The following is a 23,009-nucleotide window of genomic DNA, read 5'->3' as shown; positions in this document are numbered from 1 at the left end:
ATTTGAGATGTTTCTTGTTTCTTGAGGTAGGATTGTATTGCGATAAACTTCCCTCTTAGAACTCTTTTGCTGCATTCCATAGGTTTTGGGTCATTGTGTTTTCTTTGTCATTTGTTTCTAGGTATTTATTTTTTAACATTTTTATTGGAGTATAATTGCTTTACAGTGGTGTCTCTAGGTATTTTTTGATTTCCTCTTTGATTTCTTCAGTGATCTCTTGGTTATTTTGTAGCATATTGTTTACCCTCCACTTGTTTGTGTTTTTCACATTTTTTTCCTGTAATTGATTTCTAATCTCATAGCATTGTGGTCAGTAAAGATGCTTGATATGATTTCAAGTTTCTTATATTTACCAGGGCTTGATTTGTGACCCAAGATGTGATCTATCCTGGAGAATGTTCCATGTGCACTTGAGAGGAAAGTGTAATCTGCTGCTTTCAGATGGAATGTCCTATAAATATCAATTAAATCTATCTGGTTTATTGTGTCATTTAAAGCATGTGTTTCCTTATTAATTTTCTGTCTGGAATTTCTGTCCATTGGTGTAAGTGAGGTGTTAAAGTCCCCCACTATTATTGTGTTACTGTTGATTTCCCCTTTTATAGCTGTTAGCATTTGCCTTATGTATTGAGGTGCTCCTATGTTGGGTGCGTGTATGTTTATAATTGTTATATCTTCCTTTTAGATTGATCCCTTGATCATTATGTAGTGTCCTTCCTTGTCTCTTGTAACATCCTTTATTTTAAAGTCTATTTTATCTGATATGAGTATTGCTACTCCAGCTTTCTTTTTATTTCCATTTGCATGGACTGTTTTTTCCATCCCCTCACTTTCTCTCTGTATGTGTCCCTAGGTCTGAAGTGGGTCTCTTGTAGACAGCATCTCTATGGGTCTTGTTTTTGTATCCATTCAGCAAGCCTGTGTCTTTTGGTTAGAGCATTTAATTCATTCACTTTTAAGGTAATTATCGATATGTATGTTCCTATGACCATTTTCTTAATTGTTTTGGGTTTGTTTTTTTAGGTCCTTTTCTTCTCTTGTGTTTCCCGCTTAGAGAAGTTCCTTTGGCATTTGTTGTAGAGCTGGTTTGGTGGTGCTGAATCCTCTTAGCTTTTGCTTGTCTGTAAAGCTTTTGATTTCTCCATCAAATCTGAATGAGATCCTTACTGGGTAGAGTATTCTTGGTTGCAGCTTCCTTCCTTTCATCACTTTAAGTATATTGTACCACTCCCTTCTGGTTTGCTGCATTTCTGCTGATAAATCAGTGGTTAACCTTACGGGGAGTTCACTTATATGTTATTTTTTGTTTTTCCCTTGTTGCTTTTAATAATTTTTCTTTGTCTTTTATTTTTGTCAATTTGATTACTATGTGTCTGGGTGTGTTTTTCCTTCGGTTTATCCTGCCTGGGACTCCTTGCGCTTCCTGGACTTGGGTGGCTATTTCCTTTCCCATGTTAGGGAAGTTTTCAACTATTATCTCTTCAAATATTTTCTCAGGTCCTTTCTCTCTCTGTTCTCCTTATGGAACCCCTATAATGTGAATGTTGGTGCATTTAATGTTGTTCCAGCGGTCTCTTAGGCTGTCTTCATTTCTTTTCATTCTTTTTTCTTTATTCTGTTCTGCAGCAGTGATTTCCACCACTCTCTCTTCCAGGTCACTTAACTGTTCTTCTGCCTCAGTTATTCTGCTGTTGATTCCTTCTAGTGTATTTTTCATTTCAGTTATTGTATTGTTCATCTATGTTTGTTTGTTCTTTAATTCTTCTAGGTCTTTGTTAAACATTTCTTGCATCTTCTCGATCTTTGCCTCCATTTTTTTTTTTCTGAGGTCCTGGATCTTCTTCACTATCATTATTCTGAATTCTTTTTCTGGAAGGTTGCCTATCTCCCCTTCATTTAGTTGTTTTTCTGGGGTTTTATCTTGTTCCTTCATCTGCTACATAGCCCTCTGCCTTTTCATCTTGTCTATCTTTCTGTGAATGTGGTTTTTGTTCCACAGGCTGCTGGATTGTAGTTCTTCTTGCTTCTGCTGTCTGTCCTCTGGTGGATGAGGCTATCTAAGAGGCTTGTGCAAGCTTCCTGATGGGAGGGACTGGTGGTGGGTAGAGCTCGATGTTGCTCTGGTGGGCAGAGCTCAGGAAAACTTTGATCTGCTTGTCTGCTGCTGGGTGGGTCTGTGTTCCCTCCCTGTTGGTTGTTTGGCCTGAGGCGACCCAGCACTGGAGCCTGCAGGCTCGTTGGTGGGGCTAATGGCGGATTCTGGGAAGGCTTGTGCCAGTGAGTACTTCCCAGAACTTCTGCTGCCAGTGTCCTTGTCCTGAAGGTGAGCCTTAGCTGCCCCCGACTCTGCAGGAGACCCTCCAACACTAGCAGGTAGGTCTGGTTCAGTCTCCTGTGGGGTCACTGCTCCTTCCCCCTGGGTCCTGGTGCACAGACTACTTTGTGTGTGCCCTCCAAGAGTGGAGCCTCTGTTTCCCCCAGTCCTGTCTAAGTCTTGCAGTCAAATCCTGCTGTCCTTCAAAGTCCAGTTCTCTGGGGATTACTTTTCCTATTTCCAGCCCCCCAGGCTGGGAAGCCTGATGTGGGGCTGAGAACCTTCACTCCATTGGGTGGACTTCTGTGGTATAAGTGTTCTCCAGTTTGTGATTTTCTCACCTAGCGGTTATGGGATTTGATTTTATTGTGATTGTGCCCTCCTACTGTCTCACTGCAGTTTCTCCTTTGTCTTTGGATGTGGGGTATGTTCTCTGGTGAGTTCCAGTGTCTTCCTGTCGATGATTGTTCAGCAGTTAGTTGTGATTCCGGTGCTCTCACAGGAGGGAGTGAGCGCATGTCCTTCTACTTCACCATCTTGAACCAATCTCTCAAAATTTGGCATGTTATGATGACTGGGGTTGAGTTTTTAAAAATTTCTTAAATTGAAGTATAGTTAATTTACAGGGCTGTGTTAGTTTCAAGTGTACAGCAACATGATTCGGTTGCTGTACACCTGAACCATGATACATATATTCATATACATGATACATATATTCTTTTTCAGATTCTTTTCCTTTATAGGTATTACAAGATATTGAGTATATTTCCCTGTGCTGTACAGTAGGTCCTTGTTGTTTACCTGTTTTATATATAGTAGTGTGTATTTGTTAATCCCAAACTCCTAATTTATTTCTCCTCCCCCTCCCTTGCTATCTATCCCCTTTGGTAACCATAAGTTTGTTTTCTATGTCTGTGAGTCATTTTCTGTTTGGTAAAGGGGTTCAGTTTTAATACGTTACTTTTTTGTTCATCAGAGCATCATTCGTTGTGATGAAGATGAAGCTCACGTTGCATCTGTATATTGCACTGTATGTGCAACTCACTTGTGCTCAGAGTGTTCCCAAGTTACCCATTCAACAAAGACATTAGCAAAGCACAGGAGAGTGCCTCTAGCTGATAAACCTCATGAGAAAACCATGTGCTCTCAGCATCAGGTGCATGCCATTGAGTTTGTTTGCTTGGAAGATGGCTGTCAAACTAGCCCACTCATGTGCTGTGTCTGCAAAGAATATGGAAAACACCAAGGTCACAAGGTATGAATATAGTTAAACTGGATGACTACCTAGTTCACCAGCCCAACCACTGACTTGGTTTTTTGTGCTAAGAGTAGAGATCAAAGAAGAGCTAAATGATGAATGAGTTGAGCTTGGTAGCATGAAAAGAAATGAGAGATTTATTTTCTGAATATTATAACAAAAATTTCAGAGTCCTCATGATTCTTTCTTCATTGAAAAATGGCTTTCCAGCATGAAACAAAAGTTCTTTTCTTTGTGTGCCTGTTTTTGTAATGCACTGGATTATTTTGATAATAATTATGTCTGTTGATGAACTAATGCTTGTGGTAAAATTTTAGAGAGGGTTTCTTGGATTCTTGTTTAGCAATAAATTGACTTCCTAATTTTAAATTATTTCTTTGAAAGGTAAATAGTTTTGGGGCAAAGGCAAATTAGTATTTTTTATGGTGTGTTTTTTGTAAATGTGTTATAAAAGCCTCTTGCAGCTGATGGTTTTTTATTAATAGGAGCCATTAAAGTAGCATTTTATATCATTAGTCAATACTGTGAGTTCTTTTCTATAATTATGTTGCATCTTATAGCATTCAGTATTGGAACCAGAAGCTAACCAGATCCGAGCATCAATTTTAGATATGGCTCATTGCATACGGACCTTCACTGAGGAAATCTCAGATTATTCCAGAAAATTAGTTGGAATCGTTCAGCACATTGAAGGAGGAGAACAAATAGTGGAAGATGGAATTGGAATGGCCCACACAGAACATGTATGGGTTTTTTTCTTCCTCACCCTTTTCCTTGTCACTTTTTCACCTTATAGGATTTATTGAGCAATTATATTGTGCCAGTACTGCACTGGTCACTGGAAATAAGTTTTTTAAAAAGTCTTTGTCTTTATGGAAATTTATAATCCATCATGGAAGAGAGCCAGTTTCAACTGTGGTAACTGTTACTTTGTGGGGGAAGTACAGGATGCCCTGGCAGTGTGCATAAAAACAGCAATAATTTGGGTAACTCGTAGAAGGCTTTCTAGAAGATGTGATGTCTAAACTGAGATTTGAAGGAATTTAGTCAGGGAGAAGAGTGGGGTGGGGAGTGAGTTGTTCCAGAGAGGGAAGCATATGTTAAAATACATGGAAGTGAGAATTGGACATATTGTAGAAACTTAACTAAGTTCACTATGGTTGAAGCTTTGAGTATTGGGGTGGGGCATGGCAAGAAAAGATGTTGGAGAGTTAAGGGCCAAATCCTGCAGCATCTTGTTAGACATGTTAAAGAGTTTGGACTTTATCTTACAGGCAGTGATGAGCTGTTGAAGAATTGGCATAGGAATAACATAATCAGGTTTGCATTAAGAAAGGTTGCTCTTTAATATAAAAAATGAATTGGAGGAGCAACAAGATTGGAAGCAAGGAGACCTATTGTGAGGTTGCTGAAATTATCTACTTGAGAAATGTTTATGGCCCATAATACTGGAGTAGTGAGAGTGGAGAGGAGTACATGGATTTGAGATTTTAAAGAAGTAGAATAGTGATTTACTGATAATATTAGTGATTCATTGATAATATTGATTGGATAGGTACTTTGCAGGGTCAGGCATAATGCCTAGATTTCTACCTTGCCCAACCTGGTGGATGGTGATATTGTGCTCTAATGGGGAAGGAAGAAGAATTTGGGAGGGGATAATGGGACCAAGGTGATAAGTTTAACTGGAGAGTTTTGAGCAAAAGAATAATTATCATTCTGACTTAACATTTAAAAAGGATCAGTCTGGCTTCTGGGTGGAGAATACATTATAGGCAGCAGAGGTAAATCTAGTGAGCCCAATTAGGAGGCTATTATAATAATCAGGTGAGAGATGATAATGGCTTCAATCAGGTTGGCAGAGGTGAAGGTGGTGAGGCATGATCAGATTCTAGATATATTTTGAAGTCAGCAGAATTTGTTGAGAAACTAGTTGTGAGATACGAAAGAGAAGTGTTAAGGGTGACTCCAATTTTTTTAACTTGAATAACCTGGAAGATGGAGCTGCCATTTATTGAGATGGAGGAAACTAGGTTCAGGGTTGGGAGAGACTGGAGATTAGGTATTCCTTGTTGCTTGAAATGTCATTTAAACAGTTGGATATCCAAAGGCCGTGGTTAAGGGGAAAAATTTAGTGTGGAGATAAACATTTTGGGATTTTAAGGATATAGATTGTATTTAAATTTTCATTATTTCACATATAAAATCTTCGTTAAGGTTACAGTTGTTTACAACTTATTTTTATTGCCTTAGGTACCAGGTACTGCGGAGAATGCCCGGTCATGTGTCCGAGCTTATTTTTCTGATCTACATGAAACTCTGTGTCGTCAAGAAGAAATGGCTCTAAGTGTTGTTGATGCTCATGTTCGAGAAAAACTGATTTGGCTCAGACAGCAGCAAGAAGATATGACTATTTTGTTATCCCAGGTTTCAACAGCCTGTCTCCATTGTGAAAAGACTTTGCAACAAGTATGTGGTTTAAACATGATTAGGACATAGTTTAAGAAGGAGAATTTGTAAGCTTAAGTATATCATTACCAGAGGTACACACTAGTCTATTTTATTAATTTAATAAATATTTTTATATTATTACTCTGTGTTACTGTGGGCATTAACATTGTGCTTAGGACATGGTCTCTAACCTCAAATTACTCCACTCAACCACATCAATGTCCTCTTTTTCATGTGTCTTCCCCACCATAAAACCATAGGTTCTAGAACCCCTCTAACTTCCTGTCATTCTTCAGTCATCCCAAGCCCTTTAACCCTTCTTTGCCAAGCATGTACTATTCTTTCTGCTTGATGGGCTTATGTCTCCCTTTTCTGATATTGGAAATCCTTCTTCAAATGTTTGCTGTTCTTTGAAGCTACTTACCCTTCCTTGCTCTTTTTGTTTTTGTTTTTGGTGGTGGAGGTGGGGTGTCTCTCTAGCATGTACTGCCTATCTCTGCTCTAATTTATTGGTTCTTAACTTTGATGTCACAGAAAACCCGTGTTTTTTCATGGTTGACGTATCATAAGCAATTTGTTACCCAGTTTGCAGATAATGTGCTTTTAAAATAGATTTAAGATTATTCTAACAAAAATGCCAGTCTTACTCATTACTGTTTGGATCTGCCTTCATGAATGTGCAATTTAAGGCTAATTATTGCCCTAGGAATTCCTGATTAGCTTCAGTCACTCTCATCTTTTGCTATATTGCTAATGATTGTGTTGATACCAAATCATCATAGAGCTAAACTTTTTACTGTTGTAGAGCTTTTTCTCTTAAATATCTGATTAGACTTAAATGAATGTGGCCAGGCTGTAACCACATCAGTCTTGAGTCCTTTAGTCCTTATCACATTGAATTGTAATAATTGATGTTTATGCCATTTATTAAGTTGTCTTTGAGCTCCAGTCCTGTTCTGTCCTCTGCTTTGTGATGCTGATACTGGAACTCTGCAAACCACATACCAGCTCTGCCAGCTGCCTCCATGCGATTTTAGGCTCTGCCAATAGGGGACAGTAGAAGGAAGCTGAAAGGTGGAGGTGGTTTCCTGTGCGTTCCCATTTGCTTGGGGTTCCTGTGAATGACACAGCTCATACTACGAGACCACTTTCCTTAGAGATCTGAATTTCAGCTCCATGAGATCCCTCCTATAAGTTTTTAAGTTTTAATAATTCTAGCATCTCTCCTTTATTCTCCCAGCCCTGAGGGTGGTAGCTGTTTCCTACAGTTGTTTGCTCCATGATACCTCAGAGTTCTTTTTACCCTTCCAGTTGCCTACTTAATAACTACACCTAGTTAACAGTTCTTCATATTAATTTTTTTCTATTCATATGACTATTGTGATTTTTATCTCCTGATTTGAACCTAATGATACAATATGCACATTTGTCCTTCTGGATGTATCTATCCAGATACAAAGAATTTAGAGATACAAAGAGCCTAATAAATACTTGTTCAGCTCAAGCTACACAGCAAAATTAGAAATGGATCATGTCCTAAATCATACTTAAGTGAATACTTCACAGTATTTTTATATTTATTTTATTAAAAAGAAAGCTCATAGTTAACTGAAGTATTTAGAAGTATTTTAGAGTTTCTGAAGCATTTTGTCAAAGTGACTGATAATTGTTAATGACATGGTATTATCTCACTGTGTTAACGCAGATGAAATTGGGGTCTTAGATTCATTCTTCATATGGACCTATTAGTTTTGTTCTGATTTATAGACAGAGAACCCTAATCTCAATCAATATTCTTAAAAGTTCCTGCCACAGAGATAACTGAACAGAGGAATGGATGGAACATCACATATATATTACCAATTTTGAGAACAAAATCATCCCTCCCCTCCAGAAAAAATTGATGCATCATCTAAGTTCAAGGCATAATACTGAATGGTTAGGATTTGTTTATTAGGCAAATATTTGTTGTGTGCCTACTGTGTGCCATGTATATTCTAGGTACATGGAATATGTCAGTAAACAAAGCAAGCAAAAGCCATAATCTTGTGGAATTAGCATCCTAACAAGGAGAAGGCAGACAATAAGCCATAACCATATCTAATAAGTAAATTATATAGTATGTTAAAAAGTGATAAGAGCTAAGGGAAAAAGAAAAAGTATGAGAGTACAGCAGATTATATTTTTAAAAAGGGTAAGCATCACTGAGAGAAGGTGAGATTTGAACAGAGACTCAAAGGGGAAGAAGGTGAAGGGAACTAGCTCACACCTTAATGAAGAAGATTTCAGCTGAGGAACTGGTTAGAGCAAAAACCCTAGGGTGACATGCCTGGTGTATTTGAGGAACAGCAAAAGAGGGCACTGTTGCTGGAATAGAGTAAGCGATGGAGAGAGTAATAGGAGCTGAAATTAGAGATAATAGGGAATTATATGTAAGGAGGGCCTTGTGGGCCATTGGAAGGACTTCAGTTTTTACTGATTGAATTGGGGAAACCATTGTGGGGTTTTGAGCGCAAGAATGATTTGATCTTACTTAAAAGGATCTGGCTGATGTGTAAAAAACAGATTGAAGGAGGGCAAAGATGGAAGGAAGGAGCTCAATGGTTAGAAGACTGTTGTAGAATTCCAAGTGAGAGAGGATAGTAGCTTGGATCGTGAGGGCTAGAAGTACCCAAATTTTGGATATCCAGTAGGATTTGTTGACAAATTGTATGTGGGAATAAGGGAGGAGAAGGCAAGGATGACTCAAAGTTTTTGTTCTGGCAATTGGAACAACCAAATTGCTATCACCTAATTTGAATATGCAACTGTGAGCAAAAACTGACAACACTGCTTCTCTCATGGAGCTTAAATATTGTTGGGAGATCTCTGTCTTATGAAGAATACATTGGTATATGTATAGAATATCTCTGGAATAATATTTGAGAAACTGAAAAGTGCTTAGCTTTGAGGAGAGGGCCTGGGAATCTAAAGTGAGAGGGAGACATCACAGTTTGACCTTTAGTCTTTTTTTTTTAAACCAATACATGTGTATCTTAAATTATTTAAAAAAGTTTTTATAGGAGTACAATATATATATACAGAAATATGTGCATAAGTGTTCAGCTTGCTGAATTTTCAGCCTGGACATTACTGTGTAACGAGCATCCAGATCAAGTAACAGAACATTAGCAACCCCAGAAGCCCCTCAGACTCTCTTCTAGTAACTACGCGCCTTTCCTCCTAAGGATAAACCGCTATCCTGATTTCTAATATATACCTTGTTTTGGCCTGTTTTGGTAATTAATAAAAGTGGGAATCATGCAGTACAAACTCTTCATGTCATTTCTTCCCTTACCGTATGTTTGTGAAATTCATATCATCACATGTAATTGTAGTTCATTCTTACCTGAATGAACCTGTAGTTCATTCAACCATGCATTTTGGTTGTGTTGCATTTGTGAATATACCATACTTAATCTATTCGATGGGCTCTTAAATTATTTATTAATGCCTGATTGTCAAATTTATACATAAGTTAACTTTCAATACTGTAATGTTAAATGAGCTTTTCTTGAATTTTAGTGATATCTCAGTTTTCGTTGTTTCTTTAAAAAGTTTATAAGAAATATCATCTTCTCTTTTCTAGGATGATTGTAGAGTTGTCTTAGCAAAACAAGAAATTACAAGGTTACTGGAAACATTGCAAAAGCAGCAGCAGCAGTTTACAGAGGTTGCAGATCACATTCAGTTAGATGCCAGCATCCCTGTTACTTTTACAAAGGTAATATATTCTATACTTTGTTTTTAGGTGTGTTTTTGAATAAATCAATTGTTTTACATTCCATGATAATCAGCTAAGAGACAACTAAGAAATTAATGAACCACAGAATTAGGGAAAAAAAATTACTGTATCAGTGGAAAATAGAAGGTGGTATAATGAGTCTCCCTGTATTATCACCTACTTGAACAATTAAAAACTTTTTATTTCATCTACCCTTTCCCCTAGTCTCTTTCTACCTACAGTCTCCCAGGTTATTTTGAAACAAATCCCAACATATTTCATCCTAATATATCATTTCATCTATGTAATATTTTCACATGTTTCTAAAACACGGGTTCTGTTCTCTTTTTCAAAACACAACAAAATTAGAAATGGATCATGTCCTAAATCATACTCTCTAATAATATCTATTAGATTTCCCAGATTGTTAAAAAAAATTTTTTTAGGTTTGAGACAAAATCCAGCAAGGTGTGTATTTGGCATTTGGTTAATATGTTTTGGTCTCTTTTCAAGTGGATTCCCCCTAATTTAAAAAGGTACATGTGTTCCATTTTGCTCTCTATTTTTAGAGAGTGGCTTTTTTTTTTTTTTAATTTATTTATTTTTGGCTGCGTTGGGTCTTGGTTACTGTGTGCAGGCTTTTTCTAGTTGCAGCGAGCGGGGGCTACTCTTCGTTGTGGTGCGCTGGCTTTTCACTGCAGTGTCTTCTCTTGTTTCGGAGCACGGGCTCTAGGCGCGTGGGCTTCAGTAGTTGTGGCTCGCGGGCTCTAGAGCGCAGGTTCAGTGGTTGTGGCGCCCAGGCTTAGTTGCTCCACGGCATGTGGGATCTTCCCCGACCAGGGCTCTAACCCGTGTCCCCTGCATTGGCAGGAGGATTCCTAACCACTGCCCCACCAGGGAAGTCCTAGGGAGTGGCTTTTAAAACTTTTTTAATCTCGTTTTATAATTATGTGAAACATTCACACGGTCCAGAATCAAATCTACAAAGCAAGGTTCATTCAGAGAAGTCTAACTTATATTCCTGACCCTGCCACCCTTTTCTTCCCTTCTCCATAGAAAACGATTAAGAATTTTTCTTAGTTTTATTCGTCATTTAAAAAAACATAGAGAAATATATTTGCATGCACACTCCCCACTTTTTTTTTTTTTTTTTTTTTTTTTGCGCGGTACGCGGGCCTCTCACTGCTGTGGCCTCTCCCATTGCGGAGCACAGGCTCCAGACGCGCAGGCTCAGCGGCCATGGCTCATGGGCCTAGCTGCTCCGTGGCATGTGGGATCCTCCCGGACCGGGGCATGAACCCGTGTGCCCTGCATCGGCAGGCGGACTCTCAACCACTGCGCCACCAGGGAAGCCCCACACTCCCCATGTTTAAAGGTAGAATACTGTACCTACTTCTCCAGCTTGTACTTTTCACTGATGTGTACATCCTGGAGGTCAGTCCATAGCAGTATATAGCGACATTTTCTGTTCCCTTTTACAGCTGCAAGGTACTTTATTGTGAGGATGTACATTTTTTTATTACGGTGAAAAACACATAATATAAAATTTACCATCTTAACCATTTTTTAAGTGTTTAGTTCAGTATTGTTAAGTATGTTCACATTGTGTGAAACATTTCCAGAAATTTTTCATCTTGAAAAACTGAAACTATACCTTATAAGCAATGACTCCCCTATTCCCCCCTTCTCACTAGCTCCTGGTAACCACCACTCTACTTTCTATTTCTTTGTATTTGACTACTCTAAATTATCATGCAAGTGGATCATATAGTATTTGTCTTTTTGTGACTGGCTTATTTCACTTAGCATTATGTCCCTAAAGTTCACCCATGTTGTAGCATGTGACACAATTTCCTTCTGTTTTGTCTAAATAATATTCCATTGTTTGTATATACCACATTTTGTATCCATTCATCTATCGATGGTTATTTGGGTTACTTCACCTCTTGGCTATTGTGAATAGTGCTGCTATGAACATGGGTGTACAGATATCTCTTTGAGGCTTTGCTTTCAATTCTTTTGGATAAATTCCCAGAAGTGGGACTACTGGATCATATGGTAGTTCTATTTTTAATTTTCTGAGGAAATGCTATACTGTTTTCCATAGTGGTTGCATCATATTATGTAAATCCCACCGAAAGTGCATGAGGGTTCCAATTTCTCCACATTTTCACCAACACTTGTTATTTTCTGTTTGTTCTGGGGGGTTTTTTTTGATAGTAAAACAGGATGGCTTATACTAGTAGCCATCCTAATTGGTGTAAGGTGATATCTCATTGTGGTTTTGATTTGCATTTCTCTGATGATAGTGATGTTGAGTATCATTTTCATATGCCTCTTGGCCAGTTCTTTGGAGAATTTTGTACAAGTCCTTTGCCTGTTTTTCTATTGAGTTATTTGATTTTTTTGTTGTTGAGTTGTAGGAGTTCTTTTTATATTCTGGATATGAATCTATTATCAGATACATGATTTGCAAGTATCTTCTCCCATTCTGTAGTTTGCTTCTTCACTCTACTGATTGTGTCCTTTTATTCACAAAAATTTTTAAGGTTGATCTAGTCTCATTTGTTTATTTTTGCTCTTGTTGATTGTGCTTTTGATGTCATATCCAGGAAATCATTGCCAAATCCAATGTTATGGAGCCTTTCTTCTGTGTTTTCTTCTAGGAGTTTTATAGCTTTGGTTTTTATGTTTAGGGCTTTAATTCATTTATTTATAATCCAAGTATTTATAATTGTTATATATTCTTTCTGTATTTGCCCTTTTATCATTATCTAATGAACTTCTTTGTCTCTTATAACAGTTTCTGACTTAAAATCTATTTTGTCTGATATTAGGATAGCCACCCCTGCTCTCTTTTGGGTATGATTTGCATCTCAAAGATTTGCATCTCTTTCCATCCTTTCACTTTCAGACTATGTATTTTCTTAGCTATAAAGTGAGTCTCTTGTAGATAGCATATTTTTGGATCTTGGTTTTTCACGCATTTAGTCAAGCTGTGTCTTTTGAGTGGAGAGTTAAGTCTGTTTAAAGTAATTATTGATAGGTAAATACTGTTGTCATTTTGTTCATTGTTTTCTGCATAACTTGATAGTTTTTTTTGTTTCACCTTTCCTCTTTCATTGCCTTCTTTTGTGTTTTATTGATTTTTTTATAGTGTCATATTTGATTCCCTTCTCTTTTCCTTTGGTGTATATTCTGTGGATTTTTTGTGTGTGTGTGGTTACCATTGCAATTACATAAAACATCTTAGTTATAACATTCTATTTTAAACTGACAGCAGTTTAACTTCAATTGCATACGAAAACCCTATTCTTTCACAGCTCCATCCCCCTGTACTTTATGTTATTGATGTCACAAATTACATCTTTATTGTACACCTATTAGCACAGGCTTATAGTTTTTTTTCATGTGTTTGTTATTTCAATTCTGTGAAGAATTAAATTTATGCACCCAAATTATAATACAGGTTACTATTTTTCCATGTAGTTATTGTTATCATTTTAGATTTTCATATGGCTTCATGTTGCTGTCTAGCGTCCTTTCATTTCAACTTGAAGGACTCCTTTAGCATTTCTTATAGAGCAGGTCTAGTGGTAATGACTCCCTCAGATTTTGTTTTTCTGGGAAAGTCTTGATTTTTCCTTCATTTCGAAGGACAGTTTTGCCATATATAGCATTCTTGGTTGACAGTTTTTTTCTTTCAGCACTTTGAATGTATCATCCCACTCTTTCTGACCTGCAGTGTTTCTGCTGAGAAATTTGTTAATTATCAAGTTTATGTGATGAGTCACTTTTCTCTTGCTGCTTTCAAGATTATCCTGTTTTTACTTTTGACAGTTGGATTATAATGTGTCTTCAGTGTGGGTCTCTTTGGACTTATCTGAGTTGGAACTGAGCTTCTAGAATTTTTATGTCCATTTCTTTCCTCAGATTGGGAAGTTTTCAGCCATTGTATCTTCAAGTAAGATCTCTTTGCCCCTTTATTTCTGTATCCTCCTTCTGGGACTCCCATTCCCATATGTCTCTTAGGGTCTTTTCACTTTTCTTCATTCTTTTTTCTTTTTCCTCCTCTAACTCCATTAGTTCAGATTACATGTCTTTTAAAAAACTAATCCTTGCAAAAATCCTATGTAAGTTTGGTACAATTTTTAATCCCCATTTTACAGATGGGAAAGTCAGGCAGAGAGGTCGTGCAGCTAGCAATATATACAAGTATGTTCATTGCAGCATTATTTGTAATATCAAAAAATCAGAGATGACCTAATATCTCTCAGTTGGTGATTGGTTAAATAGTGGTACATGGAATATAATAAAGCAATTAAAAGAAAAAGGTAGGTCTATATGTTTTGAAATGAAAGGATTCCATAATGTACTATTGAGTGCAAAAAGTAGTTGCAGTGTGTATTTTTTTTTTTTTTAAGTATATCTGCTTTGTGTATGTCAACCAATGTCTGCACAGGAAGATATCTTGAGGGATATATGTGAGATTGTTAACAGTGGATATTTATGGGAAGTGAGTATCACTTTTCATTTTTAATTAATATATTTAACACAGAATGAAAAATCTTATTTAAAGAAGATTCAGTTGAGTTAGAAAATCTGGGAAAAATAAGTGGGTATGTGTATTTTTTTTAACTTATATAAAAACAAAGTAAGTAGTAAGTTTTACTAAGCTAAGATTTAGCAAAGCAATGAGGATTGATTTCCTCTTTCTAAAGATCAGAATAAGGGTATTTTAATAGGGGACTATAACATTGATTTTAATGGATTAAGGAATGAGTAGGAGACACAATAATTAACAAAGGTATTTTATAAATAAAAGTGTAAGTACTAATACTTTTAACTCCATATCAAAATAAAAAGATTAATTTTTTAAAAAATTGTAGGACAATAGAGTTCACATTGGACCCAAAATGGAAATTCGAGTTGTTACGTTAGGATTAGATGGTGCTGGAAAAACTACTATTTTGTTTAAATTAAAACAGGATGAGTTCATGCAGCCTATTCCAACAATTGGTAAGTATAAGTATTGCTTTTACCTTAATGGACATTTTACAGACAAACCCTAGCTTACAGCTGAGTTCTTTGGGACTTATTTTATGTCAATCTGGTTTGGAGATTGGCTCTAAGACACCAGCATTTCAGAGAAAAAATGCAAGATTCAGTGGCTGTGGGATTGAAATGTGGATGGGGAGGATAGCAAGAAGGAACAGAATATTGGTGGGACAGTTGGAAGGAAAAAAGGATTGATAACCCTGCTGAGGATTAGGGTAGTGATGCAGATCTGGTACTTGGGTGTCAAGGTCTTAAGGACTCTGGTGGATTAGAGGGCTAACCCTGGTTAAAGGTATACACTTCCCCACGCATGTTTGTCACGAGTGGAGTTGGTTACGGAGCAGTAGATAGTGCTGTATGCAGATAATTTGTAAGTCACAGTTATAAACAGGGTTGCCTGTGTTTGGTGTGTAAATGTAAGTTCAGTATTAAAGTAAGTTTTTTTAAAAACAGGTTTTAATGTGGAAACTGTAGAATATAAAAATCTAAAGTTCACCATTTGGGATGTAGGTGGAAAACATAAATTAAGACCATTGTGGAAACATTATTACCTCAATACCCAAGGTAAGAGTGTAAAAATTACATCTTAATTTTTCAAATTTTTAGGATGCCAGTTCAGTTTTCAATTCATTGATTTAGCTAATAAAACTGATATTTTAGCATTGATTAAAAACATGACTATACCTTTAAATATTGGTAGCAAGCACCACATTATTAAGAAAATTAAGGTGGATAGACTGGGTTATGTACTCTGGTTTATTTCATGAAAAACCATAATTTAGCATAAAGACCAAATTTATCTTATATATGTAGGTAATTAAGGGTACTTTCCTCTTGCTGCTCTTAACAGTTAAAGTATATTATTAGTATTCATATGAGCATGATCACTGGCAATATTGTGTTATAGGGTTGAATTTGTGGTATATAGTTCTCTTGCTCTATTCAATTAAATTCAACTCAACAGTTATCCCATTATAATCTCTCAATAGCTCCACTCCTTCATTTCTATTCACAATTAGTTATTATCTACAGAAGAAACTACAGTGGTTTGCTTTTGACCAAACTGTGTTATATCACATATATTCCACTTAGCATTTATTCACACTTGGGCCCCATTCTACACTTTGCCTCTTGTACCCCAACATAAAGCTTATTATGTTCATGCTACCTGTTGCATATGTCATCCTGTTTTCCACCTAGAAGAAAGACTAGATAATTTTTACTTTGGGATTCTTGATATTAAGTTTAGTATGAGACAGTGATTTAGGGGACAAAATGGAATTTTGAACATGAGGAATGGTTGAAAGTCTGGGATGTTTAGCTACCATAAGGTAGCTGGAAAGATTTCAAAAGAGAATTAATTCAGTAGATATTTATGAAGTTTCTGCTGTGTATTTTGAGTACAATCTGTGGAAAGTGCTGTGCCGGGCACCTAGAGAGAATACTTGGGAGAGAGAAAGATGGTGATTTATTTATTTTTAAAACACTATCTTTTGGTAAAGCAAGTAGTAATCGAAGAAATAACATCAGTAGGTAGATCATAAGAGCTACATTTTCATTCATTAAGAGAAATATATTAAATCATATGCACAACAACCTGTGTTTGGTAGGCAAGCATTGTAAATCCTGTTACAGATGGGGAAACAACAGCTGAAAAGTTAGGCGAACTGTTTGAGATTATATCATTAATTATTGCTAGGTGTTCCTGTAATAAGCAGCCTTTCCGTGAAAATAATGATGGTAGACTAACCATAATATATTAATGAGAACATTAAAATATTTAGTCCATTTACTGAAATTTAACAAGTGACTAAATGAATATTTTTCTCTTTTTTTGGTAGCTGTTGTATTTGTTGTTGATAGCAGTCATAGAGACAGAGTTAGTGAAGCACACAGTGAACTTGCAAAATTGTTAACAGAAAAAGAACTCCGAGATGCTTTGCTACTGATTTTTGCTAACAAACAGGTAACACATTTTTATTTCAGAATATTTATTTTAGCATTCCACATTATAAGTAGCTGTTAAGATTTCAAGGGAAATAATTCAGTAGATATAAAATTTCTGCTCTGTATTTTGAGTACAATCTATATGGAAGGTGCTGTACTTGGTACCTTGGAATATACAGAAGGAAATAAAGTAGATGATGCTCACTAGAAACTCCTATGTATTTAGGTAAGCATGTTGTGTATATTTTTAATACAAAGAAAATTGCTAAGTGACTTCAGTAATATTAACAGTATTAAGGAAAATTGGAGAGTAGTTCTAGAGGTGGTATTTTGTAAGATTTGTAAAAAGTAGGATTTGAATTGAAACTATAAGAGTTGAAATTATGGATAAGACTTTGAGTTAATTTGTGAAGGAAAGAACACTGCAGGCAGGAAAAAGTATTTTTAGGGAACACCAAGGAGATCTGTATGTGAGGGGTAGGTAGAGGATGAAGAAATTCTAGAGTAACAGGGGAGGTTGTGTGATAAAGGCCTGACAGGGCCAGGCTGAGAAATTTAGGTTATATTCTATGAGTAAAGGAGAACCATTAAAAGTTGGTGATAAGATCATATTAGTGTTTTAGGATTGTAATTTTGGGGGTAGGATGTAGAATTAATCAGGGGCAAGGGAATAGAGACAGGCAGATGCAGTAAATTGCTGCAGTAATTCAAGTGACAGTTAACAAGATCCTGAATTAAAGGAATGGAAGGGTAGAAGCAGACTGAAGAAACTTTATGGACATAGAATAGTTAGAATTTGGTGACCGAATGGAGAGGATGAAGGACGGGGAGTAGCTGAAGATTCTTAGATTTTGGGACTAAGCTTCTGGGAGGATGAGAATGCTTTTCTTTAGTGCAATAGGGGGGCTTAGATGTCATAAGAAGGAAGAGTAGGATGGACAGGGAATTTCCCCTTAATAAAAAAAAAAACAAACCATTAAGAGCTGATATACTTCACTTATTTATGATTAAAGATATGCAAATAAGACAGAGTGAAATACCATTTTCCACTTATCATATTGTTAAAGATGAAAATGTTTGATAATCCTCAGACCTGCATACACTGCTGGTGTGGTTATTAAAAGGAGACATTTTCTTGGAGGGCAATATGGCAGTACTTTGTCAAAGTTTTAGGTGCATATACCGTTTTACCCTGTAATTCTATCTCTAGTAATGTATTCTGCAAAGAGATATCCTAAGGTTATCTTAGAGATAATTTTGTAAATGTATGTATGTAAAAATACATGTTTATATGAATGTGTATGCGTATGTAATAGCACATAAGCACACATCTTCAATCTAAATATTCGGTATAGGACTGGTTAAGAAAATTATGTTGCACCTACAGTGGAATGCAATACAGATGTTAAAAATAATATGGAAAATCTGCTTGTCCTGATAATGGAAAGATATCTTTATTTTCAAGATATGTGTTAAGTAAAAAACAAAAAAAGAGAGTATGTTCCTGTTTATTTGCGTGAGTGTGCGTGGAAGTTTTCTGAAAAATATGAAAGAAATTGTTACTGATGATTGCTTCTGGGAAGAAGCAATCTGGAGATTGGAGAGCTTTTTTTTTGCTGATAGTTGCTTCTGGGAAGAAGGGGTATTCAGAGGTATTTGGAGAGGTTTTTATTTTTATTTTTTGGCTGCGTAACGTCTTAGTGTCCTGCACCAGGATCTTAGTGTCCTGACTAAGGGATTGAACCCGGGCCCCTGGGAGCAAGAGTGCTGAGTCCTAACCACTGGACCACCAGGGAATTCCGTGGAGAGTTTAATAAACTCTTTACTATATAAACCCTATGTAAAAGCCATTTCTTACAATGTACATGTATTAATTTTTTTTTAATTGATGCCTTATAATGACCTCGGCAGTTTTTTCACTCAGGGGGCACAGCCTTTATTGATTTCATTGCAAGACTTCTTACAGACTATCTATATTATAACCAAAACTCAAATTTTTTCTCATTAATCTCAAAATAATTACTGAAAGTTGAATTTAGGTTTTAACTTTAGTATAGGCTTCTGTTGGAATGGTACCAACAGAACTGTAAATAAATAACAATAATTACAAATATGATAATTTTGATGGACTGATTAAAATTCTGATGTGTATATATCTTTCAGGACGTTGCTGGAGCTCTGTCAGTAGAAGAAATCACTGAACTTCTTAGTCTCCATAAATTGTGCTGTGGCCGAAGCTGGTATATTCAGGGCTGTGATGCTCGAAGTGGTATGGGACTGTATGAAGGGTTGGACTGGCTCTCACGGCAACTTGTGGCTGCTGGAGTATTGGATGTTGCCTGATGTTAAATGCAGCAGTTGTTTAAAGTTTTGTGGTTAAGAGTTATTTTGCACGTAATATGATGTAAGAAATTATACATCTCAAAGGTAGTTAATTTACGATGTATACATAAAAGGAATTTTAGTTTGGGAATTCAGTACAATATCACTTTTAAAAAACTGTAGTAAAATTTAAATATCTGATGGAGCAGATTAAATTGGATTAAACAGGGACTTACTGGGTATACATTTTTTTTCAACGTACAATAGTTTTTCAGATTATATGTGACCCATATATTGGGAAAGAAGTAGTCACAAAGAGTAGGTGAAAGTTTATTCTTTCAAAGGGAAAAGGATAGCCAACTGAATGCCTAATGGAACCTCTGTATGAAGCAAGTGAAGCATGGCTTCTTCAACTTGGCTTTTCACTGGATTTTGGCAGTATTTAGTAGCAAAACTGGCAGTGACTTAATGAAATACAATTCAAACTGTATCTTTGAGTAATAGGATTACTTTAACGTTCAGTATAACAGAACACGTTTAATGCTAAGAACTATAAGCTATAGAAAATTAATATTTTATAGTGTTTTATTAAAGCTCTCCTAAAGCCTTTTGTATAAAACCCAGTGAGTCAGAATGAAATGTAATCTAACTAGGCCTGATGTTCGATTAGCGCTACACTGAAGAACAATTAATAATAAAATTGTGAAAGTCAGTTATATTCTAGTTGATCTTCATTTATGAAAGACCCATTTGCAGGGCTGAACCTGGAAGTATTATTTCCCAGGTCAGAGCTCTAAATTCGTCCTTCTGTTTTTCAGTATATTTAAAGTACTTAGCATTGTGTCTTTTAAAAATAATATTGCATCTTCAGTGAGAATGACTATAGGTAAAATGTAGTAAGTTACACACAAAAACGAGGGTTGGTTTTACATAAAAGGTAGAGATATAAGTAGAAAACTACCTCTACCACAGAGAAGTTATTTATGCAGTGGAAAATGCTTATTACAATTACTTTAAAATGTTTTCCCCAAATAAGTGTATTTATGTTAACAATAAATGTGATCAAGGCTTTTCATGACAAGGCCTTGAAAAGTTGTTTGAGAAACAACATGTCTAAGGAAAAGAAATATTCAAAAAGTTTACATCACATTTATTATGCAGTGTTGAATAGAAGTTTAAAAAGTTTGTGCTCTTTACTGTTTTTCATTTTTTAAGGAAACTCCCTTATTATGGCAGTACGATTTATATTTAAACATACCTAGATTGAATTTTATGGTTTTTGTTTTTCTTTTTAAATGCTCTTTATACTTTAGGATGAGGTTAAATCCTAAATCTTATTATTTGAAACGCTATGAGGACATTGATGTCTGATGGTAAGATGTGACTCCTGGGTGGCACTGTTTTGGTTCAGTCTCTTCAAATGTACTTTTGTTTAAAAACAACAAAACTTATAGAAAACAAAGCATTAAAAAAAAAGTGTCAGTATTATGGGCAGTGTGTAAATAACTAATATTACATCCTTTGTTTTTCAAGTAAAAGGTCATGCTGTTACAAGTGTAGTTTGTGCATATAAGTTAATACTTCTGAATTAAATTAACATTTGACTGATTGCAATAACTGTGAAAAATAAAAAAGGTGTTACATTTGCCTGTGAGCCCTTGAACTGTTTTCTCTACTAGGTAATTGGAAAAAAGAAGTCTAACACTAACATGTAAACTTGCATTTTCCTTGTAAATTAAGTTTATTTTACCAATTTTGCTTAACTTTTAAATTCACATTCCTAGCATATTTCTAAAACACAATTTAAAAATTGTGTTTAGACTTGATTATAACATACATGATAGTACTGTTTGTTACTATTTTTTTAAGAAATACTTTTCTCAGGCTCTTATTACTATTTGTGGTTGTATTCTTTCACTAATTATTAGTTAAGATTGTGCTTGCTAGTTCCCTCTGGGAAATGTCAAACTTCAGAGAGGTTTTAAATACAGTCTATTTGGATTTGCCTCCTGGCACTGAATTTCTGTATCAAGCCTAAATATCATTGTATGGTTTATGTAAAGCAGGTTTTTCAAGTGTATAGTCTTGGTCTGTAATTCTGGGATGCTTTATAATTACTAGAAGCCGTTATTTGCATTACACATATGATCAGTATAGACAGCAATAAAATGTTAAAATCATTTTAAAGAAGTCCTATTATTATTCTAAAAATTCTGTTTCTTGAACCATCTATATAGTAGTATTGCTAGTAACCAATTAAAGTTATATTTGTGCTGTGGTTAAGAGAAAACAAAATGGGATAGGGATTGACTTGTATGACAAATTTGAGATATACTTTATTAAAAATTTAGAAATACCATTCTGTCATTCCGTATTTGCAATTTGTCAAATTTAAATAAGTATTATAACTGTAGTGTTTTTAAAGGAGAGCTAAAATTTTGCATTGAACAAAGTGAAATTATTGCTTTTTAAATTTAACCTTGTTTCACACAAGAACATAGCATTTTAAATAACTTTTTATAAGAGGGCTTGGAAAACTTAGCTATATCCTATGAGCTAATGTTGCTAAAACACTTTTTTTTTTTTTTTTTTTTTTGCGGTACGAGGGCCTCTCACTGTTGTGGCTTCGCCCGTTGCGGAGCACAGGCTCCGGACGCACGCAGGCTCAGCGGCCATGGCTCACGGACCCAGCCGCTCCGCGGCATGTGGGATCCTCCCGGGCCGGGGCACGAACCCGTGGACCCTGCATCGGCAGGCGGACTCTCAACCACTGCGCCAGCAGGGAAGCCCTAAAACACTTTTTTTTTTTTTTTTTTTTTTTTGCGGCACGCGGGCCTCTCACTGTTGTGGCTTCTCCCGTTGTGGAGCACAGGCTCCGGACGCACAGGCTCAGCGGCCATGGTTCACGGGCCCAGCCGCTCCGCGGCATGTGGGATCTTCCCGGACCGGGGCATGAACCCGTGTCCCCTGCATCGACAGGCGGACTCTCAACCAGGAAAGCTCCTAAAACACTTATGTGACACTGCGTCACCAGGGAAGCCCCTAAAACACTTATGTGACACTGAGATACTTCTCAATTTGCAAAGTGGTAATAAGGAAGAAGATATCTGTACTTTTCCCTAAAAGAATAATGAATGAAAAGGACTAATAAGTATCAGATGGTATCTTGCTAATAATTTAAAACATGCTTTAAAAAAAGACATCTGGCAGTGTAGGTTTTTAGGTCTACTGATTATATTAAATTTGTGACATGGAATGGAAAAATTCATTAATCAAATATGATTTTCACTCAAAGCAAAATAATTTTATTTTGGGAAGAATGAGGCATCACTACCACCACTTGGTGGCAGTATTACCAAAAATTTAGGATTAAGCTTTTACGAATGAATTGATAGGTAGGTAAGTCTGAACACCTAAAATTAGGGAGAAAAGGTAAATGTCATAGTGAAGAGTCATTTTCTGTCCATAATTTAGTTCTTTTTAAAAGGAGGACACAATATTAATTTAAAGTTAGCACAGTTTGGCATGTTCTTCCATCACAGTTTATGGTACAAAAATAGGTAAAGGAAATAATCCTGCTGATCAGTAGAAGGAAAAATGTAAGCTTAGATATAAAGCATAAGAATGTGAATTCCCTAAACACGTCTGTTGAATATGTTCCTCTTATAAGTTCTTAAGAGTCTGTCTGGAAAGTAGAAGCAGTGATTCTGAAGTAATTTATGAGGGTAAATGAAGAATAAATGAATTGGACTCATAAGACTTGGACTCGTTTTATTGCTCCAATTTCTACTAATCTCTTCATTGTTAGATATTAACATTTTTACTCAATATATACTTTCTTGATGGTATATTTAGTAAGGTAATAAAAGATATACTACATAAACTGAAGACAAAAA

At 36.0% G+C, this 23,009-nt stretch overlaps 1 protein-coding gene across 3 annotated transcripts in view; it reads left to right on the top strand.

The window, feature by feature from the left end:
* The window catches only part of TRIM23 (tripartite motif containing 23), a 39,423-nt gene extending 16,565 nt beyond the window's left edge, over positions 1-22,858 (top strand). For 2 of the 3 annotated variants that reach the window (XM_079915981.1, XM_079915980.1), the window contains 8 exons: positions 3,291-3,569; positions 4,133-4,315; positions 5,826-6,041; positions 9,652-9,786; positions 14,676-14,805; positions 15,298-15,408; positions 16,686-16,810; positions 18,955-22,858. In XM_079915981.1, the coding sequence (XP_079772107.1) occupies positions 3,291-3,569; positions 4,133-4,315; positions 5,826-6,041; positions 9,652-9,786; positions 14,676-14,805; positions 15,298-15,408; positions 16,686-16,810; positions 18,955-19,134 (1,359 nt within the window). In that variant the 3' untranslated portion in view covers positions 19,135-22,858. The remainder of the gene's footprint in view (positions 1-3,290; positions 3,570-4,132; positions 4,316-5,825; positions 6,042-9,651; positions 9,787-14,675; positions 14,806-15,297; positions 15,409-16,685; positions 16,811-18,954) is intronic. The other variant, XM_079915982.1, reaches the window with a different exon arrangement.
* The last annotated feature ends 151 nt before the right edge of the window (positions 22,859-23,009 follow it).

The sequence above is a fragment of the Stenella coeruleoalba genome, assembly GCF_951394435.1.
Source record: "Stenella coeruleoalba genome assembly, chromosome: 3".
In the NCBI taxonomy this organism is placed as follows: Eukaryota; Metazoa; Chordata; class Mammalia; order Artiodactyla; family Delphinidae; genus Stenella; species Stenella coeruleoalba.
Note: the sequence above shows the minus strand (reverse complement) of the source record. Positions and strands in the feature narration are given on the sequence as shown.